This window comes from Bubalus bubalis, chromosome 5, assembly GCF_019923935.1.
Source record: "Bubalus bubalis isolate 160015118507 breed Murrah chromosome 5, NDDB_SH_1, whole genome shotgun sequence".
Taxonomy (NCBI): domain Eukaryota; kingdom Metazoa; phylum Chordata; class Mammalia; order Artiodactyla; family Bovidae; genus Bubalus; species Bubalus bubalis.
Genome location: NC_059161.1, coordinates 39,561,826 through 39,578,934, shown reverse-complemented (window position 1 = coordinate 39,578,934; position 17,109 = coordinate 39,561,826). Strand labels below are relative to the sequence as shown.

Genomic DNA, 17,109 nt, shown 5'->3' with positions numbered 1-17,109 from the left:
AATCTACCTCGGAAAGTAGAACGTTAGCAGATTGTGATCATACCTGCCTAAGATCTAGAATTCGAGCAGGAGCAATCTGTTATATTTAAGATACAGAGTATCATTGACACCAAGTGATCAGCTGTGTAATCCATTAACAAATGAAGATATATGTACAACAAATAATGAAAAAATAATTTTGGCTTTATCTAGAAAAATGAAAGTCAGTTCTTACATTTAATAAAATTAAATGTAAACCATACACCATACACCAATGTTCACAACAAAGAATTCTAACAATAATTAGTGCACAGTTGCAATTCTAATCTTATTAATTGGGAGGACAATTATATGACAGCAAAATATAACTTCTGCTACATTCCATTTTGGCAGAGCAAGCATAACAAGGGTCATTTTTGCCAAAACATTAGAAAACATCAATTTTCCCTAAAAGCCTCTCTTAATCCTTTGATATTCAATTAAGAACTCTTTGGCAGTATCCACCATGTCATCATTCTTGAGTTTCTTTCAGATTCACTGCCTTTGCTTGTGACTCTGGCAGTTCACCCATGACTTGAGTTGACTTAAGAAAGCCTAAATCTCTTGCAAATTTTCCATTTTATTTCACCTAGCAACTGATTTGCATTGTATGTACACTTTATTATAATATATGTACCCTCAAAATAAGGGAAAGACTGACTGACATCAACAGGCTACTGGTCAATGACAAGCAGTGTCTAAAGAGGGACTAATTTTATGCGTGGTTACTTAATACAGAATATTTTTATTCTGTGACAATTCTTGTTTCTTTACCAAATCTAGTAACTGCAAAACTCCAATAATACTTGCAAACATTAACTGAGTGTGCTGGGCACTGTACTGAGTAATTTTAATGCATTAACTCAGGTATTCCTCTCAACAACCCTACGATGTAACTACGATCATCCCATCTTAAAGATGAGGAAGCACACACAGAGTTGTGAGGGAACTGGCCCAAAGTCATACAGCCAAAAAATGGCAGATATAGAATAGAAACCCAAGCATACTGTTCCCAAGCCCACCTTTCATTCAAGAGAATCAACTGTCTCTCAGGAATATGTAAAACGTGTGTGCTGTGCTCAGTCACTTCAGTCATGTCCAACTCTTTGTGACCCATGGACTGCACCCCACCAGGCTCCTCTGTCCATGGGATTCTCAAGGCAAGAATACTGGAGTGGGTAGCCATTCCCTCCTCCAGGGATCGAACTCGAGCCTCCTTTGCCTCTATTGCAGGCAGGTTCTTTACCACTAAGCCACTGGGGAAGCCCAAAATGTATAATGAATTCTCTGAAAATAAGAATCTCCCGTGTCTAGGACAGAAGTTCCCAGACTTTTAAGAATCACCTGGGGAGCTTAGTAAAGGTGCAGGTTCAAAAAATAAATAAATAAATGATGCAGGTTCAATGACACTTCTTCAGAGACTCTAATTCAGTAAGTCTGGGGGCTACAACCACCCCAAGAGCATCCTGACATTAGCAGCCTAGGGACCACACTTGAATACTGATCGAAACTCCTATTCTGCCTCTTCCTGGTCCAACAGAGCCAGACGCAAGGGTTCTCAGTTTTCACGTCCCAAACGATGTAATACTGTCTCCTTCTCCCTTGTTTCACATACCAGCTTTGACCTCGAATGGTAATTCCAGTTCTTTCAAGGCATCTTTCTTTAAAGGCAAGTTTTCTAATTCAACAGCACCTAAAAAATAAAAACACCATAACATGTTCATCCAATAGATGCAGTAGGTGCCTACTGTGTGCAAATCAGTGAAGAGTAAAGGGAGAGCTTCCCATGGAGGCCCAGGCTATACCTACCACTGTGCTTTATCTGTACTGATGTCCTGACCTGTCTAATCTGACATGTAAGCCTGCCAGCAGATGAAAGGTTTAGGGCAGGGATCAGACTCTAATGAGCCAGGGAGTAAATATTTCAGTCCTTACAGGGTCTATTGTACATTCTCTCTTTTTTCTCTTTACAAGTCTTTAAAAATGGAAAAGCCATTCTCAGCTCGCAGAGGGATCTGGCCAGGTGGCCAGTTTACAGGCCCCAAGTTTAGGCTAATATTCACCCAAGGACCATTAACATTTGAATCACCTGGGATGAAACACAGATCCTGGTTTCCCCACCCAGATATCTCTGCAATTGAAACAGAAATTTGCCATTTTTAACAAGCTCTCCTCATCCGCTGCCCGCCCTCCTAAAATGATATATTCCACACCATGTCTAAGAGCTCCTGTGAGTTCAGTAAAGTTGGTCATCAGAAGGAAGTACACTCTCTCTTCTGGAAAGCCAACCTCCACAGGTTCTCCTTCCCACCCTCACTTGCAGAGTAATGAGCAAAGGCATGAACTGGACCACTCCTCAAGGTCCTTTTCAGCCCCAGCTTTTACCATCACTTAAACCCAAAAGTACTAGATGTCTCCAAAGCAGACTGAAGGGACAGTCATGGGGGTGACACTCACTCCCAAAGCTACAGAAGTGACCCTCCCCTGTGCCTAAGGCACGGTGCTGGCCACTGGGATTAAAAAAAAGGCAGGCAGGGTCCCCACCCCCAAAAAGCTGGGGACACAGTCTCGTTTTATGAAGTTGTTTGTGCAACAATGCTGATTTCTGAGTCATATAAATCTGTCTGAAATATATTTTCAAGAACAGCAAGTACAGACAACAACAACTAGCAACCATTAGCTGGCAAGAGAATTCAGAAGAAAGGAAAGCAAGTCTTTTCCTCCAAAGACAAACTAATACAAGAAACCTGATTACTTCCCCCTTTGAATGATTAAGATGTGCCTTACTGGCGTCTAAAGAAGTATTCAAAGCTAGCATCTAGGCAGATTCTGAGCAAATGGACCCAACTTATTTTTCAGATGTTTGTAGGAACACTTGTCCACATAGGGTTCCACACACCTTAAGATGAAGCAAAAGGAGAAGTTAATTGTCCCAGAGAGCCCAGAAACAATCCTATATCCACATTTGGGGAGAAAATGATCATTAGGGGGTAAAGATGTGAAACACATCCCTTATCAGTTGAAACTGACTTAAAGGGAGGAAACCATACATTTTCTTCTTTTAAAGAGCAACATTTGCAATTTGACTCACTTGCCCTATTTTTCAATACCCAAATCTGTCACAAAGGCAGACAGCCCCAGGTTTCCATGGCTGCTGTGCCACATGGAGAACTGGACTTGCAGGCAATCCATGCAACGTTAACAATTAAAGAAGCTGAAGCAAAGAGAGCAAAGGGGGTGGTCTCGAAAGAAGACACAGAGGCAAAAATGAAGAGAAAAGGCAGCCTACAGAGTCCAAAACAAGGGAATCAGACAAAATACAGATCAAAGGCTTCCTACTTCCCTACCCACAACTGGCTCTGCCGGGAAAGGTCCCTCCAAGGAACCAGGCCACAAAGCACCCAGCATAGGTGAGCACCTTATAGATGATAATGTTCGTTGATTTCCAGGCAGAAAATCTGCAGACTTACTTATGGATGGCTCTCTCATGCCAAAATTCCTCAGTTCAGATTAATAAGAAATCTAGTCACTAGTGTGTAGTGTGTGTGCACTCAGTTGTGTCCAACTCTTTGCAACCCCAGGGACTGTAGCCCGCCAGGCTACAGAGGACTGTTCATGAAATTTCCCAGGCAAGAATACTGGAGTGAGTTGCCATTTCCTACTCCAGGGGATCTTCCCAACTCAGGGATCGAACCCAGGTCTCCTGCATTGGCAGGTGGATTCTTTACCACTGGGCCACCTGGGAAGCCAGAACTACGGTGAATTTAGAGTAAATACCTAATGACTACTAAATCCTCCTCCCTGGGCTCTAGGAAAGTCAACCTCATTTAAAGGGCCAACCTGAGGTTCAGAGCTTATAAAACAGAAAAGGAGGGGGGAATCTAAACATATGCCCACAGCCCACAGTTCAAACTCCTTGACTCAGCACTGGCAGCTGCTACCTTCTGGCCTCAAAGCATCTGAACATGCCCTGCAGGTGTCCACCTTCTGTCTCTACTCACAGGCCTCATTCTGCTGGAAGGTGGTCACCCAGTCCAGGCCATCTACCAAAACCCTGCAAGACCCATTCAAAAGCTACCTGCAGAATAGCTTTCTCAGAGTCCTCCAGACAGGATGAATGATCCTCCTCCCACTGCATTACAATTGGATCTCTAATGTAACAACATAATACATACTGCTTCTATTACTGTACACTCATTTCTGCCTCCCAGACAGGTTAACGGTTCTCTTAGAACAGGGACTATAAAGGAGAGAGCTGGGATGATGATATTAATAATGATGATGATGATCCTGAGATCCTACTATGTACCAAGCACTTCATATGCATTTAATTTGATCCTCACAAAAATATAACGAAGTATTACTTTCTTCACTTTTAAAATAAGAAAAGTGAGGCTTAGAGGATAAGCAGTTGCTTACAAATAACAGAGCTGGTCAGCGGTAGTCCCAGAGTTCATACCACGCCTGGCCGATCTCTGGTGGCAAGAGGGAGAGGGGGTGGGAATTCCCTGGCAGTCCAGTGGTTAGGACTCCGCATTCTCACTGCTGAGGGCCCAGGTCCAATCCCTGGTAAGGAAACTAAAATTCCACACGCATCATGTTACAGCAAAAGAAAAGGCGGGAGTTGGGGGCGGGGGGCAGGGGTTGCTGGTGAAGAAGAGGCTTTTATGTAACTTGCTCACAGTCACAAACAACTGTAAAGTGGTGGAACTAGGGTTAGACCCTATGCCTGAGCTCCAAGTATTTTCTATTGTCTCCCCTTTTTGTGTCATTCCATACTACAGAGTCTTACCCAAAGCAGGTGTTCAGTGTTTGTTGAATGACTGAACAAATGCAATATTATACAAGGGCTGTCTCTGTTCTTCAACTTCTCCTATGCTATTTTGCATTTTTATTGCTTTGAGCATGTGTGCACGGTCTATCCTTGAAGTCCAATGCACCAGCCAGTCATAATGCTGATGCTCAAACGGTGATGATAACTAACACGGACTTAGGGCCCACTGAATGCCAAGAGTAGTTCTAGCTCTTTGACCCACATTAATGGGTTCAGTCCTTAGAACTGCATGAGACAGGGAATATTCTCTCCAATTTGCAGAAAGGGAGACTGAAGCATTAAGAATTGGAGTAATTTAGTGCTAGGGATGTAAGGTACAACACAATAAGAGTTAATGTATATGTTGTATATCAAAATTGAATCCTAGGAGCTCTCATCATAAGAAAAAAGGTTTATTTCTTTAATTTTATATCTAAATGAGATGATCCATGTTCACTAAACTTACTGATGATCATTTCATGATGTATGTAAGTCAAATCATTATACTGTACACCTTAACCTTATACAGGACTCTGTATCAATTATTTCTCAGTAAAAGTGGAAGAAGAAAAAAAGAATTTGAGTAATTTGCCCAAGTTATTGGTCTAAGTGAAGGAACTGGGATTCAAACCCAGTCTGACTACAAAATTCATACGCTTGACAACTATTTCAGTCTCCTTTGCATCTCCCAAAGCACTGTAAATATCTCTCAGTTCAATTCAGTTGCTCAGTCGTGTCCAACTCTTTGCGACCCCATGGTCTGCAGCACGCCAGGCCTCCCTGTCCATCACCAACTCCTGGAGTTTACTCAAACTCATGTCCATTGAGTTGGTGATGCCATCCAACCATCTCATCCTCTGTCATCCCCTTCTCCTCCTGCCTTCAATCTTTCCCAGCATCAGGATCTTTTCAAATGAGTCAGTTCTTCGCATCAGGTGGCCAGAGTTTCAGCTTCAACATCAGTTCTTCCAATGAATATTCAGGACTGATTTCCTTTAGGATGAACTGGTTGGATCTCCTTGCTGTCCAAGGGACTCTAAAGGGTTTTCGCCAATACTACAGTTCAAAAGCATCAATTCTTCAGCACTCAGCTTTCCTTATATAGTCCAACTCTCACATCCATACATGACCATTGGAAAAACCATAGCCTTGACTAGACGGACCTTTGTCGGCAAAGTAATATCTCTGCTTTTTAATATGCCATCTAGGAGAAGGCAATGGCACCTCACTCCAGTACTCTTGCCTGAAATATCCCATGTACGGAGGAGCCTGCTGGGCTCCAGTCCATGGGGTCACTAAGAGTCGGACACGACTGAGCGACTTCACTTTCACTTTTCACTTTCATGCATTGGAGAAGGAAATGGCAACCCACTCCAGTGTTCTTGCCTGGAGAATCCCAGGGACGGCAGAGCCTGATGGGCTGCCGTCATGGGGTCGCACAGAGTTGGACATGACTGAAGTGACTTGGCAGCAGCAGGTTGGTCATAACTTTCCTTCCAAGGAGTAAGCGTCTCTTTAATTTCATGGCTGCAATCACCATCTGCAGTGATTTTCGAGCCCCAAAAAATAAAGTCTGCCACTGTTTCCCCATCTATTTTCCATGAAGTGATGGGACCTTAGTTTTCTCAATGTTGAGCTTTAGGCCAACTTTTTCACTCTCCTCTTTCACTTTCATCAAGAGGCTCTTTAGTTCTTCTCTGCTTTCTGCCATAACAGTGGTGTCATCTGCATATCTGAGGTTACTGACATTTCTCCCAGCAATCTTGATACCAGCTTGTGCTTCTTCCAGCCCAGCATTTCTCATGATGTACTCTGGATACAAGTTAAATAAGCAGGGTGACAATACACAGCCTTGACATACTGCTTTTCCTATTTGGAACCAGTCTGTTGTTCTATGCCCAGTTCTAACTGTTGCTTCCTGACCTGCATACAGATTTCTAAAGAAGCAGGTCAGGTGGTCTGGTATTCCCATCTCTTTCAGAATTTTCCACAGTTTGTTGTGATCCACACAGTCAAAGGCTTTGACATAGTCAATAAAGCAGAAATAGATGTTTTTCTGGAACTCTCTTGCTTTTTCGATGATCCAGCGGATGTTGGCAATTTGATCTCTGATTCCTCTGCCTTTTCTAAAACCAGCTTGAACATGAGGAAGTTCACGGTTCATGTATTACTGAAGCCTGGCTTGGAGAATTCTGAGCATTACTTTACTAGTATATGAGGTGAGTGCAATTGTGCGGTAGTTTGAGCATCCTTTGGCATTGCCTTTTTTGGGACTGGAATGAAAACTGACCTTTTCCAGTCCTGTGGCCACTGCTGAGTTTTCCAAATTTGCTGACATATGAGTGCAGCACTTTCACAGCATCATCTTTCAGAATTTGAAATAGCTCAAGTGGGATTCCATCACCTCTACTAGCTTTGTTTGTAGTGAAGCTTCCTAAGGCCCACTTGACTGCACATTCCAGGATGTCTGGTTCTAAGTGAATAATCACACCATCGGGATTAACTGGGTTGTGAAGATCTTTTTTGTACAGTTCTTGAGTGTATTCTTGCCACCTCTTCTTAATATCTTCTGCTTCTGTTAGGTCCATACCATTTCTGTCCTTTATTAATAAGCCCATCTTTGCATGAAATGTTCCCTTGGAATCTCTAATTTTCTTGAAGAGATCTCTAGTCTTTCCCATTCTATTGTTTTCCTCTATTTCTTTGCATTGATCACTGAGGAAGGCTTTCTTATCTCTCCTTGCTATTCTTTGGAACTCTGCATTCAAATGGGTATTTTCCTTTTCTCCTTTGCTTTTCACTTCTCTTCTTTTCATAGCTATTTGTAAGGCCTCCTCAGACAGCCATTCTGCTTTTTTGCATTTCTTTTTCTTGGAGATGGTCCTGATCCCTGTCTCCTGTACAATGTCACGAACCTCAGTCCATAGTTCATCAGGCACTCTGTCTATCAGATCTAGTCCCTGAAATCTATTTCTCACTTCCACTGTTTAATCATAAGGGATTTGATTTAGGTCATACATGAATGGTCTAGTGGTTTTCCCCACTTTCTTCAATTCAAGTCTGAATTTGGCAATAAGGAGTTCATGATCTGATGATCATGATCTTCAGCATTACTGGTCAGGTAAATATCTCTAGACAAACTGAAATAATACTCTCATTCTTCTCTCATATCCTCTGCCCCCAAACCCTCCTTAATCATATCATCAAGATTAACAAAAAAGTTTTCAACTCCTTTACAAAGCCATTCTCTCAGTGCACTGTGATGCTCTAAAACTTTTCAGCCAAGCACCATGGCGAGCTCCAGATCCATAAACATAGAGTAACTACATCAGTTACAAAAGAAAAAGCATGTTTCTATTCTGCAGAGACACATTCCTCAAACTCCGTAGGCTTGTTAAAAGCCATAGAAAACACTCTTTAAGAAAAGATAGGCACAGAAAAGAGGCAGAAAGCTTCAAAGATACCCACAGTTGTCCTTACAAGATATATTCTGTCTGAAATTGCTGAGATTAGAGGGACTTCCCTGGTGGTCTGTGGCTGACACTCCGAGTTTCCAATGCAGGGGGCCCGCACTCAATCCTTGGTCTGGGAACTAGATCCCACATACTGCAACTAAAGATTTTGCCTGGCACAATGAGGATAGAACATTCTGCATGACACAACTAAGATCCAGCACAGCCAAATAAGCAAATAAAAAAATTTCTTAAAAAAATGCAACTTTAGCTAGGAGGGTCAGAGAAGCATCTCTGAGGAGGTGGCGTTTAAGCAGACTGGACCAGAGTGAAGGCAGAGTCACGCAGGCATCCGGAGGAAAAGTGATCCAGGTGTTTTGCATGTTCAGGACCAGCCAGGAGGACAGAAGGTCAAGTGTTAGGATCGAAGGTCAGAGAGAAGGAGGGTGGACCTGGTTGTTAACATTGGTCAATTCTGGGTAGTGGGTGTGTCTTATGGTCTGGATTTTTTTTAATTAAAAAAAAAAAATGAAACAAAGACAGATGGATGTCAAAGGTAGCAGCTTGCTTGGCAAAAGGATAAATGGGAGATCTATCCATTGTGGAAGGCCCTGTGTGGGATCAAGGTGGTCATTACTGCAGGACAAGTATATCCACTCTGTATACTGGAAGGCGCAGGTTCGAGTCCAGCCCAGCTCAGCTCCATCCCATCCCCCACATCTCATGGAAGTCAGAGTCCTTGAATCAGAGTCAGAACAGAGTCAGAATCAGGATGGAGGGGTGCTAGGACCTAGTCCAGAGATCACAGAGACCAGGTGATCCACGGAGGCTGCCCCCCTCCCCACCCAGTGCACACCTGGCTACTTGGTCAAGCACCCTTTCATGCAGAGTCCACATGCAGGCTGAATCCTTTTCAGGGACTTGCCTGGTGGTCCAGGGGCTAAGACTCCATGCTCCCAATGCAGGGGGCCTGGGTTCAATCCCTAGTCAGGGAACTAGATCCCACATGCCACAACTAAGAGCTCATATGCTGCAACTAATACCTGGCACAGCCAAAATAAATAAGGAATAATAACTTTAAAAAATAAATAAATAAAATTGCTGAGGTTCAAAGTCTATTATCAGTGGAGACGCCATAACTGATCATGTACCAATTTCTATTCATTAATTTCTTTAGCAAACATCCTTCTTACCACATCCCTCTTGAGAAAGCCAGCTCTGTTGTCAGCAATGTTGTGGTTTGCAGGGCTCCTTCTGGGCCCGGTAACCTACCCCCCGTTCATCCCGTTAGCTTCACAGTGTGTCTGAGAACTTCAATACGTGACCAAAGACATAAACTCGACACTACTATTATACTTTAAACACAGCCCTTTCCTGGGCAAACCGGTCACTTTCACTTCCCATCAAGAAGCTCCCATCCAGGAAAGTGCAGAGGAAAAAAAAAGAAGAAGAGGAAAGAAGCCACTGCTGTTTGCAATGAAAGGAAGGGAGCAGGGAGGCGCAACCCTGCGAGCTCCCTGTGGCCTATCACTGCCGTGATCCTTCCCCTGGCTTGGGTGGGTCGGGAAACCCCGGAGAATGCTGCTTCTGGGAACAGTGAATCACTGCACCTGTGCTCAGGCTGTCCACACATCTGCTTCATGGCCAGCCTCCCTAACCTGCCCTAGTACACTTGCCAAAACTCACACTCCCAAGGAAGCCCAGGAGGTTTCCACTATGTTTGAGGCCCCCTTTCCTCTTTCTATGATTCTACATGTTTGCAAACTGACTTGATCTTCTTTCTTTTCCTAGACGTGTTACAGGGTTCCACTTTGAGATGAGCAAAGAGAACTTAAGGCAAGGAAGGAGAAGAAAACACTTTCCCAATCCCCTCATCAAACCACTGGGCTGTATTTAGGAAGTATAGCCTTGTCAAGGTGAAAATGTCTCAAGCTTTAGGTATTTTACTAGTCAGCAAGACAGATCCCATAAACTCTGTCAGAAGACCCTACAGTAATATGTGGGTATCTATTACACACCAGCAGGAAAGGAGCTTCAAAGGCCACTCCACTTGATCCTTACAGCAACCCATAGAGGTATACTGCCCACTAATCGAAAGAAACTGGGGCTCTGAACTGCAATGACTTGTTCATTTAGCTAACAAGTAACAGCAGGATTTGAAGCTGAAGTGCCACTGCCACTACATCCTGGCCGCTTCCATAAAGCCCTGTAAGACTAAAAACACTAACTGGGCCAAAGCATAGTCACCAACCAGTAGTATGGCCTTTTTAAAATTATTATTATTATGTAATACTTCCCTAAACTCTATGACAATACAGCTACCTACTTAAGTTACCCTATAATAATAATAATCGGTGTCCTATGGGGGAACATTATTTTCTTTTGCACATATTTGTAACAAAGCTGTCTGGCCATTAAGATTTATTATTCTCAATACAATAAAAAGAATATAAAAAACAGATATCCAATCTGCAAAGCACAGTTCACCAAAAAGAGACACACATACTCACTCACCTTTCAAAAGCGCGACGGAGAGCTGGTCAGTGTTCAGGTTATTGACATATTTCCCCAGGTAGGTATTAAGAACCCAGGCTACAAGACCTTCCAACATGACTATATCCTCAAGACAAGGTGTTTAAAACTCATGGATTATTCTTTATTTCTCTCTCTCATGGTCACAGAAGAATCTATGGAAGAAGAAAAAAAAAAAAAAGAAAATGAACAGAAAAACCAAACAATTTTTCCAAGATGATATCCTACTATATCTGTCCTGAAAGTAGACGGATACAAAGCACAGATTTAAGAAAAGATGGGGTGAATGTTCACAGCACTACCATTTACAATAGCCAAGAGATGAAAGCAATGCAAGTATTGTCAACAGATGACTGGATAAAGAAGGTGTGGTTTACATATACAATGGAATACTACTCAGCCATAAAGAAAAGAAGGAAAGGGACTTCTCTGGTGGTCTAGAGGTTAAGCAATGCAGGGGACGCAGGTTCAATTCCTGGTCAGGGAACTAAGACCCCAAATTCCTCAGAGCAATTAAGCCCACATGCTACAACTGCTGAAGCCTACGTACTCTGGAGTCCCCAAGCCACAACTACTGAGCCCATACACCACAACTAGAAAGTCCACATGTCTCAACAAGAGATCCCGAACAACACAATGGAGATGCCATGTGCCATAAAACATGATGAAGCCAAATGAATAAATATTTTTTAAAAAGAAGGAAAATATTGCTATTTGCAGCAACATGCATGGACCTAGAGAATATCAAACTAAGTGAAGTCAGACAAAGAAACACAAATACTATATGATATCATTTATATGTGAAATCTAAAAAAATAATATAAATGAATCTATATATACAACAGAAACAGACTCACAGACATATAAAATAAACTTACAGTTACTAAAGGGGGCAGAAGGGAGGGATAAATTAGGAGTATGGGATTAGCAGACACACACTACTATATATAAAATAGATTTAAACAACAATGATCTACTGTGTAACATAGGGAACAATATTCGATATTGTATAATAACCTATAATGGAAAATAAACCTGAAATATATATATTTAGAACTGAATCACTTTGCTGCACACCTGAAACTAACTTCAATATAAAAGAAAAGAATGATGGATGGGAAGCACTGTTAAGATGCCACCACTAGTAAATGGAGGGCCAAACCAATACATTACATACTGATGCAGCTGCAAAGAATGGTCACTTATAAATTAACCAAAAATTACCTACAATTCAAAGTTGTGCATCTTTTTGATGTAACTGATCATTACACTGATTGCTTTTGGTGACTGACCTGGGCATTAGGCTGTCCTGATCAGAGGTTCTATCCATATGTGACCTGGCAACATCTAGAGATATTTCTGAATATTATGACTGGGGGGTGAGGCGGGGGGTGGGGGCGGGGCTGGAATTTTGCCACTGGTACCTTGTGAGAGGAGACTGGCCATGGAAGTTGCTGAACTCCCTACAATGCACAAGATAGCCCTTCACAGCAAAGAATTCTCCAGCCCAATATGCCAACAGTACCAAGGATGAGAAACCCTGTCAAAAATGGCTCAAGAGGGACTTCCCGGGTGGCACACTGGATGGGAGTCTGCCTGCCAATGCAGAAGACACAGGTTCAAACCTTGGTCCAGGAAGATCCCACATGCCTCAGGGCAACTAAGCCTACAACTACTGAACTGCCATGCCCTAGAATCTGTGCTCCTCAACAACTGAAGCCACCGCAAGGAGGAGCACTCACACTGCAATGAAGAGTAGCCCCCAACTCCCTGCAACTAGAGGAAGCCCAAGAAAAGCAATGAAGACCCGCGTGTGTTCAGTTGCCTCAGTCATGTCCAACTCTTTGCAACCCCACGGACTGTAGCCTGCCAGGCTCCTCTGTCCATGGGATTCTCCAGGCAAGAATACCGGACTGGATTGTCATTTCTTCCTCCAGGGGATCTTCCTCACCCAGCGATCAAACCCAAGTCTCTTATGTCTCCTGCACTGGCAGGTGGGTTCTTGACCACTAGTGCCACCTGAGAAGTCCAACGAAGACCCAACACAGTCAAAAAAAAGAAAAATGGCCTAAGAGATTGTGTCAATGAACTTCATATTCTGCAATGATCCTCTTAAACCTTCCTGAAATCAATTTTGCAAATTTGTTTATCAGGATCATTTGTAAAATGACATAAGTGGAAGGGAGACAGCAGTGATTTATCACTGTTCTTAAACGTCCTAGAACTGCATTACTGGTATTTGGACACCAGCTGATGCTGATACAATACCTTACTCAGTAACTACAAACACCAGAAATATTCTGGTTCCAGCTATAGTATTCACATCCAGTACTGATTTATTACTGTCTACCATAATAACTGGTGTCCCTTAGCATTACAAAAAATAAATTATTTTTAGTGTTCCATAAAATTAACATAGGGAACTTGAGACACAAAAGTTTAAACGGGTATCAAGATTTATCAGCTAGTAGATCCCAGTTCAGAGAAGGCAATGGCAACCCACTCCAGTACTTTTGCCTGGAAAATCCCATGGACGGAGGAGCCTGGTAGGCTGCAGTCCATGGGATCGCTAAGAGTCGGACACAACTAAGCGACTTCCCTTTCACTTTTCACTTTCATGCATTGGAGAAGGAAATGGCAACCCACTCCAGTGTTCTTGCCTGGAGAATCCCAGGGACGGTGGAGCCTGGTAGGCTGCCATCTATGGGGTCGCATAGAGTCAGACACGACTGAAGCAACTTAGCAGCAGCAGCAGCAGATCCCAGTTAGATGTGGGCTCCACATCTTAGTCTGAGCCAAGCATGTGGGACACTAACTAACCCACCAAGCCTGACGCTCCAGGTTTGCTGTGGCAGGCATCCCACTTGGAACTGGCCCTTTCTGAATCCTTTCCAAGCACTCTGCCCCACCTCCAGTGATTCATCTTAGTGCCAGAAGACACTCTTAGGCCAACTGAGAGGCCTCCACCCACCAAAACCCCCCAAACACAAAGCTCTTTAAGAGTTAACCTACAGGAAAAATTGTTTTTTATTCGTCAACAGTGTTCTGCATTTCCAGATTAAATTAACTCTTATTTGTCAACAATGACAGTAAAAACATATAAGAAAATAAGTGCTTTGTTGTTGTTTAGTTGCTAAGTCATGTCTGACTCTTTTGTGACCCCATGGACTACAGCCCCACCAGGCCCCTCTGTCCATGAGATTTCCCAGGCAAGAATACTGGAGTGGGCTGCCATTTCCTACTTCAGGGGATCTTCCTGACACAGGGATCAAAGCCGAGTCTCTTTAGTCTCCTTCACTGCCAGGCAGATTCTTTATTACTGAGCCACCTGGGAACACTAATTTCTTTCCAAAGATCTTTTGTAAAGCACATTTTATGTAAAATTACGAATCTGCTAAAAATTATCGGGTACATTTATTTAAAGAAGAGATTACAAGAACAAGTTTCTTAAAATAAGAATAAAGGAAACACTTCATTATAACTTTAAACGAGTAAATCTTTGAAAACGAAACATGAATCTGACTAATCTAGTCTTACTATGCAAACTCCAAACACACTTAAACAAAGAGCCAAAGCCGGAGTACTCTTTATTTTTGAAGTAACTGCCATTGATTCTGGCCCTAAATGCCAACAAACTCTGAAGTGCCAACTACAAGTACTCTCTGAGTAGGAATAAAGGGAAACTATCAGTTTGTACACAAGATCTACTTCTCCTGAAGGTGGAGGAAGGCAAAGCCCAGATTAAAAGAAGATGGGGTGAGAGGCACTATAAAACGCCCTGGGCAATAGGTTAAGACCCAAGCCAGACGGCATCCATTAACTCTGCTAAGCATCTAAACCAGGCTTGAGGCCACTTCAAGGATTCCCTTAAGGAATCCGGTGTCAGGAAGGGCCCCCAGGCCGGCCAGAATCCCAAAGTGCTTACACTCCAGTCCATCAGGACTTCTCCGCAGCTGCCTGGCACTAACCCCCACCTGGCCTCCCCTAATTGGTGGGGCAGGTGACACTGGAGATCAGTGCTCAGCCCACCAGCGGGCAGACAGCTGGCCATGACCTTGAGCCAGGCCCCTCCCTTGAGGGGCGGCTGGAGTCCTAAGTAGGAAGGGCTGGCGACAGGAGCGGAGGCGGCGGGGCGGAGGATTGCCGGCACAAGGAGCTCGGAGATCAGCGGCAGGAGAGGGGCGGGAGCCAGGCCCGGGGCCCCGCAGGAAGGAAACAGCCCAGGAGGCGACGCTCCCTCCAGACCGTGCGCCTCCCCTCTGCTCAGAACCCTACGCCCTGCTCTGGGGGACGGAGACCCCACGTACCAGATAGAGCCAGGAGGGAACAGGTCCAGGTGTCCCCAAGCCCCGGGAAGGAGGGGCTCAGCCAGGGCATGACCCTGGAGGGCGAGGGGCAAAGAGGTTTGAGGCCTGATGTCCGCAGCCCAGACCGTGACCCCAAAGGCTGGAGAAGGGGGTGGTTAAGACCCTCTAGAACCCTGACTGCAGATCCTTCTTACGAACAGGTAGCGAGGCTCATACACTGGGCTCTCGTGTGGAGACCAAGGCTCCGGCGGGGATACGCGGGTTGACACCCCCTTCATCCCCGGGCACCAAGCTTCCCCGACCCTGGAGAGGATGCAGGGTCTGGCGGGGGCTCGCACTCCCTAGGACACGGACGCCGGAGTCCCGAGAGGCTCAGGACTTCCGAGCGTGTGGCTAGGGTGCCCGGAGAGGCTCGGACGCGGGGGTCCCGATGAGGGCGGGGCGCTCGGGGATGCCCGGGGCTCGGACGCCCCAGGACTTCACCGAGGAGCTCGAAGGGCCCGACGGTGGGGTCCCCAGGCTCCCCGCGCCGCGCTCCCCGCGGGCGGGCCCGGGCCTCTAAGTCTGAAGCAGATCCCGAGCAGCCGACCGCGGGTCCACGCCCGCCCTGAGCCCCCCGGCCCTGCTCGCCGCCCGGCGCCGCCCCGCCTCGGCCCGTACCTGTCGGTGTCCGGACCGCCCGCCCCAGCCCGGCACTGCGCGGCGCTTCCTCTCCGCGGCTCCTCAATGGCGCTGGCCGGCCGCACTCAGGCCTGCCCCGACCCGACCAATCGAGCGAGCGACTCGCCGGCGCCTGGCCAGCCGAGCGCCGAGTTATCGAGGAGGCGCCGCCGGCCTCTCCCTCCTGAGTTTGCAGGGGCTGGAGCAGAATGGGGACAAAGGCCATAACAGCCTCATTTTATAGCATGTGGGTAAACCGAGTCCCGGGGAAGGCTACAGGTTGAGATGATAATATTTAGGACAGACTGGCCTGCAGTCGGTTCGTCACTTAGCAGTCCAGGGGTCTGTTAAAACGTACTTCAGACTTTGCCACTTGCCTGCTTGAAACTGCTTCCCCACTACACCTAAATTAAAACCCATTCCTCAGAGAGCTGAAACCAAGATTCTACTGAATTTGTTCCACTCCGATTTTTGCTACTCTTTCCTGGGTCCGCTCTGCCCCAGCATCCTCCAGTTCCTGCCTTAGGACCTTTGATTTCACATCTCTCTGCTTAGGATGCTTTTACAGAAACCATTGCTGTCCAGTGGGAGTATAATGCAGTTGTTGTTGTTCAGTTGTGAAGTCGTGTCCAATTCTTTGCAGCCCCATGGACTGCAGAACGCCAGGCAGCTCTGTCCTCCACTATCTCCCAGAGTTTGCTCAAACTCATGTCCATTGAGTCAGTGATGCCATCCAACCATCTGATCCTCCGCCACCCCTCTTCTCCTTTGGCCTTCAATCTTTCCCAGTATCCGGGTCTTTGCTAATGAGTCGGCTCTTCACATCAGCTCCAAAGTATTGGAGCTTCAGCTTCAGCATCAGTCCTTCCAGTGAGTATTCAGGGTTGATTTCCTTTAGGATTGACTGGTTTGATCTCCTTGCAGTCCAAGGGACTCTCAAGAGTCTTCTCTAGCACCACAGTTCGAAAGCATCAATTCTTCGATGTTAAACTGCATACTAAATTTACTTAGTTGGTACATTTTTTAAAGGGAAAACTAAAAGGTGAAATAATATATTTTATTTAATCCAACATGTCATCTCAACCTGTTCAGTTCAGTTCAGTTGCTTAGTTGTGTCCGACTCTTTGCGACCCCATGGACTGCAACACCCCAGGCCTCCCTGTCCATCACCAGTTCCCAGAGTTTACTCAAACTCATGTCCTTTGAGCCAGTAATACCATCCAACCACCTCATCCTCTATCATTTCCTTCTCCTCCCACCTTCAATCTTTCCCAGCATCAGGGTCTTTTCAAAATGAGTCAGTTCTTCGCATCAGGTGGCCAAAGTA

General features: G+C 45.1%; 1 protein-coding gene across 9 annotated transcripts in view; it reads right to left on the bottom strand.

Annotated features, from left to right (window-relative positions):
• VPS13D (vacuolar protein sorting 13 homolog D) overlaps positions 1-16,423 on the bottom strand; it is a 274,134-nt gene extending 257,711 nt beyond the window's left edge. For 2 of the 9 annotated variants that reach the window (XM_025285916.3, XR_006551153.2), the window contains exons 1-3: positions 15,783-16,419; positions 10,798-10,970; positions 1,634-1,711 (exon numbers count right to left, since the gene is read on the bottom strand). In XM_025285916.3, the coding sequence (XP_025141701.3) occupies positions 1,634-1,711; positions 10,798-10,894 (175 nt within the window). In that variant the 5' untranslated portion in view covers positions 10,895-10,970; positions 15,783-16,419. Of the gene's footprint in view, positions 1-1,633; positions 1,712-10,797; positions 10,971-15,122; positions 15,678-15,782 lie in introns of those variants that run through there. The other 7 variants (XM_025285915.3, XM_025285913.3, XM_006076786.4 and 4 more) reach the window with 7 other exon arrangements.
• Positions 16,424-17,109: the final 686 nt, after the last annotated feature.